The sequence below is a fragment of the Sinocyclocheilus anshuiensis genome, unplaced genomic scaffold (genome assembly GCF_001515605.1).
Source record: "Sinocyclocheilus anshuiensis isolate Anshui unplaced genomic scaffold, SAMN03320099.WGS_v1.1 scaffold166, whole genome shotgun sequence".
Classification (NCBI taxonomy): domain Eukaryota; kingdom Metazoa; phylum Chordata; class Actinopteri; order Cypriniformes; family Cyprinidae; genus Sinocyclocheilus; species Sinocyclocheilus anshuiensis.
This window is the reverse complement of record NW_015546050.1, coordinates 270603-275874: the sequence shown is the minus strand read 5'-3', so window position 1 is coordinate 275874 and position 5272 is coordinate 270603. Positions and strand designations below refer to the sequence as shown.

Below are 5272 nucleotides of genomic sequence, written 5' to 3'. Positions count from 1 at the left end.
AAGCGCTTTCGGAGTGAGAGTGAATTCCGCATTGATTGGTCGGACTCGTGACTCCCAACAAATCAGATGAGCGGTGGGCGGAGACTGCTTTAGGCCACAGAGTGGTGAGTTCTGACAGGCTGCATCAGAGCCAAATAGCGCGTTTCAAAATTAAGTTATTTTATCGGTGAATCGGTTTTGAAAATGACCGATACCGATAATCATAAAAATGCTTAATATCGGCACCGATAATCGGTCGACCCCTAGTTCAAAGTCCACTTATGTTATTCTGCACGCTTAAGGGCGTGTTCACACTTGCCGTCTTTGACAAGAACAAGTTGACAAGAGTGCTTTTTTATTAAAATAAAAAGCTGGCAGCGTTTTGGTTACAAATAGCAGCCGAGGGCGTCTTTTGTTGCTATAACAACATCTGCAACAGTAGCCTAGCGCTATATGCTGCAGAAATGTTGAGAAAGAGTAAAAAGTTGGCTCTTGCGTTGCCTTTTGAAGTTAATGGGGAGGAGAATGTCGGTTCATAACGATGTTTGTGGGTGCGCGACATTATACGGGGAAGGAAACAGTATGGTGTTTACAACAATTTAGTTCAGGAGCTCCGGTTGAATGATGCACGGTTTGAGGCATATTTGTGGCAAGTTAGATGCAGTTTTGTGCTCATATCATACAACTCCTTGTGCTCCGAAACTAGTAGAACTAATCTACCGGCTATCTTTTCCATTTTTCTTGTTGTTTTTGTTGTTATGGAAACGACTCGCCACTCGCTTGTCATTGGTCAGCTGTCAAAAAGCGCTTGACTTAGGGCGTTTTTTTCAGAAAAGTTGAACTTTTTTCAACTTGAAAAGACGCTCTGAGCTGCAGAAAAAGACGCCGGTGGTGGCGTTTTAAGAAGCACTCAGGACTTTTTTGAAAACAGGGTTTACTCCGTAGGATTATAATATAAAACAGACGCTGGCAGCTTCAAAAAAGACGCAAAGTGTGAACATAGCCTAAGACGTTTTTTTCTTTCTACATGTTATCTTAAGGGTTTTTTCCATTGTTTTAGTTTTAGTATAACGTTATAATAATACCATTCATATTTTTACTTTTTTTATAATTTAAATAAGAAACCAATGCGATGTATATTTGACATTTGAGGCTTAATACTATAGAAAAGCACTAAAGGTTTTTCAGTTAGAGTGTTTTCAGCTTGTTTATTTTCATATAAAAATACGGCATGCAGTTGCATCAAACAATGGTATAAACATCATTCAATGTAAATTGTGATAATCGTAATTAATAATCGCAATTACAATTTCAAGGGAATAATCGACAATTATGTTTTTTTTTATTTTTGTCATAATCGTGCAGCCCTAATCCCTAGTCAACTTATATTACCGAGTACTTAAAAGCACAATTACACTGTAAAAAAGGACACTGTAAAATAAGCATAACTTTCTTCTTTTAAGATAATCTGTTACACTTGGATGTGTGTCACAACATACAAGAAAAGATCTGTCGCTACTTCCATTTCATCATGATTTCAACAGCGTATGGCATTTGTTTGCCCACCATAAGCAGCCGTTGGCAATAAATCGAAGGAGAAATGAACCAATAGGAACTCCACATGAACAACAGCGATTCATGAGAGATCATGATAGTTCCTCTTAAAGGGGTCATATGATGCGATCTCAAGTTTTCCTTTCTCTTTGGGGTGTTACAAGCTGATTGTGCATAGATAAGATCCCTGAAGTTGCAAAGACTAAAGTCTCAAAACCAAAGAGATATTCTTTATCAAAGTTAAGACTCCGCCACGCCCCCCTAAAACGGCTCGTTCTAACACGCCCCCACATATCTACCTCACTATGTGGAAATATTAGCATAATGCTGCCCAAATGTTCACGCAAAGAAAGAAAGAAGGCGTGGTTTCAGTAACCGCAGTTAGTGTTGAAGCAGCATGTCAGGGAGACGCTGTGTGTTTCTAGGTGAAAGCAAAAGCACTTTATTTGGCCTTCCGAAAGTAGATGCATTTAGGAATCTTTAAGATTACTTACAACAGAACAGCAATGCATTTTATGGACAACCGTTTCGTGAACCTAGGAGAGGAGGTAATTCTGACTTTGCTATGACAATCTGGCGCTTCTGAATCAGCTACTGTTTTGTTATTAGTTTACGTATTTGCTATTGACTGTTCAAATGCGGAGTTTTGCGCATCGTGTGTGTGAGAGAGCGAGAGAGAGAGAGACCAGCTTCCTCACTGTGTCTGTCACACGACTCTGTTCCTCTTTCAGGCTTGAACTGATGGTAAAACTAATGAAATTATTTACGGTCTTTACATTTATTTTGAAAGATGAAGCTCGCGATTATAGTAAGGGGCGTTACATTTCCGACGAGTGCGTGCGGTGTTCGGCCAATCACAATGCACTGGGTCAGCTGGCCAATCAGAGCAGACTGCACTTGTCGGAAGGAGGGACTTTGTAGAAAACGAAGCGTTTGAGAGAGGCGGGGCATAGAGGACCTACAATAATGTACAGTATTTGAAAAATAATGTGTTTTTTGAACATTAAAGCATGTCAACATATTCTGTTACACCAAATACACAAAATAATGATCTTTAAAAAAGCATCATATGACCCCTTTAAGAGAACTGAGCGCGGATCTGCCTGACATTTGTCGGTGGCAGGTCATGTGACCCGCCAGTAGCAGAAGCTGCCAGTCAGTTTAATGCCTGACCGCCATTAAAGCGTGTTTAAGTGTTCCTGTGGCTCAGTGGTAGAGCATTGCGTTTGCAGCGCAAACGGTCGCGGGTTCGATTCCCAGGGAACACACATACTGGTAAAAAATGTATAGCCTGAATGCACTGTAAGTCGCTTTGGATAAAAGCGTCTGCTAAATGCATAAATTAAATTAAAGCGTGATCCCAGATAGCACAGGTATGTCTGCAAGAAGTCTGTTAAAGATCTCTTCATCTGGAAAGCATCTGCTGTGTACAAACATCTGATAGACGTCTGTAAGATGTCAGTTTTGCATACACTCTAAATCATAAACATCTTAAAGACATCTTCTAAACGTCTATTTGACATCTGATAGGAAACGTGCTATAGACGTATCGCAGATGAGCAACACTAAAAAATAGGCGTCAAACAGACATCTCTGTGATGTGTGTGTGCCATCAGGGATTGAGGCGTCTTTAACAGAGTTTGCCCCGATAGCAGACGTCTGCAAGACGCATTTCAGATGTCAAACAGACGTTTAGAAGATGTCTTTAAACTCATGACATCCCAGGTCCTTACAAATGCCTCGGATGACCTTCATTCACCCAACTGTCGCCAACTAAACAACAAGACATGTCTGAAGAAAGACACTCAACTAGACGGCTGACCGCAGACATCAGTCCTCATCTATGCTCACACTGAACTGCACGTGAACGCACATTAAAAACAACATTCAGACGGACCACACACACAATACACTGGGCCTGTCACGATAACAACTTTTTGTTGTGCGATATATTGCCCCAGAAATAATTGCGATAAACAATATTGTTGTCATTTTAAGACCATTTCATGCCACTGAACATATAATCATAATATAACAGCATAATAATGCATTTTCAAAATATTAATGATACCTTAATATTTTATTATAGATATCTTAAATATTAAGATACCTTAAAAAACTTGAATAAATAGTAAATAAACATTTTCTAACAAAAAGTGCAAAGTAACAAGTAGAAAAAAAGAAAAATGCACAAATAACTTGTATGGAGGTTTTCCCCAGACCTTCACAATCTGGGGATTGAAACACAAGCACTAATCAGCAGATGAGACACAGATCCCTAAACAAGGCCATATCTGCAGCAGAAACTGTCTGTATTAGCATTATTTAGATGTGACCGAGCAGCTCATGGCTGCACAGCGTTATGCTCGAGAAGCTGCAGAAGACACAGGCGCAAGTGGAATGCAACAAAACATGCAGACATTCATGTTTAAGTAAATATAAGGGGCGATATATCGCGTCACCAAAATGATTGCGGTCATGTAGATATATTGCGCGATAAGCCGATATATTGATTATTGCGACAGGCCTACACTACACAAAGTAACTCTATAGGAACCACGACACGTTGACGAGATGTAGAGCGAGTGCAGCGCGGCTTGTAGCTTCCTCGAGGAATACAAGCAAACACGAGCGGGGTTTGTCCGATCCTGACGGTTAGCCGCTAGCATGCTAACTGCAGGAATTAGTGCTCACGTTTCTATGAAACTACGGTGAACAAAGCAGGGAGAAGCCCCGCGGAGCTGTAGTACAGAGTGTGCTGCTCTTACCCACGCTGTGAATGAGCTCGGACCTGCAGCGCTCCGCGTCCCGCAGAACAACCAGCCTCTCGCTCGAGCTCGAGCTCGCCATCTCCACTGTGACGGACTGAACACGGGGACGCGCACGCTAGCTGGCAGCGCGAGCACGCATCGCGTCGGCGTGAGACGTCACGGGGAAAGCGCCACCTACTGTATGCGGGGAATATTGTGCAGACATTATTCTTCTTTCATATTATTATTATTATTACCTGCGCCCTGCGGTGCTTTCAGTGTCTGCAAACAGTGATGACGCTTTTTGTGGGCGGAGCCTATCTGGTGGCAGAAAATGGCAGTTTTATCGTCGCAGTCTATGCAAGCCATGGAGTAAAATAATACAAAAGGTAACACTTGGTACGATTTAAAACCCCGTATTTTTGTATGTATGTATGTATGTGTATGTATGTATGTGTGAGTGTGTGTGTGTGAGTGCGTGAGCGTGTGCGTGTGCAAGAGCGTGTGCGAGTGTGTGTGTGTGTGTGTGTGAGTGTGTGAGTGTGTGTGTGTGAGCGTGTGTGTGTGAGTGTGTGCGTGTGTGAGTGTGTGTGTGTGAGCGTCTGAGTGTGAGTGTGTGTGTGAGTGTGTGTGTGTGAGCGTGTGCGAGTGCGAGAGCGTGTGTGAGTGTGTGAGTGTGTGCGTGTGTGAGTGTGTGTGTGTGAGTGTGAGTGTGTGTGTGTGAGTGTGAGTGTGTGTGTGTGAGTGTGAGTGTGTGTGTGTGAGTGTGAGTGTGTGTGTGTGAGTGTGAGTGTGTGTGTGTGAGTGTGAGTGTGTGTGTGTGAGTGTGAGTGTGTGTGTGTGAGTGTGAGTGTGTGCGTGTGTGAGTGTGTGTGTGTGAGCGTGTGCGTGTGCGAGTGCGAGAGCGTGTGTGAGTGTGTGAGCGTGTGCGTGTGTGTGTGAGTGTGTGAGTGTGTGTGAGTGTGTGTGAGTGTGTGTGTGTGTGTGAG

At 42.7% G+C, this 5272-nt stretch overlaps 1 protein-coding gene across 1 annotated transcript in view; it reads right to left on the bottom strand.

Annotated features, from left to right (window-relative positions):
• Positions 1-4398, bottom strand: part of LOC107699137 (uncharacterized protein C10orf12) — a 24176-nt gene extending 19778 nt beyond the window's left edge. Inside the window, exon 1 of the mRNA XM_016500318.1 lies at positions 4302-4398. Within this exon, the coding sequence (XP_016355804.1) occupies positions 4302-4383 (82 nt within the window). The 5' untranslated portion in view covers positions 4384-4398. The remainder of the gene's footprint in view (positions 1-4301) is intronic.
• Between the last annotated feature and the right edge of the window lie 874 nt (positions 4399-5272).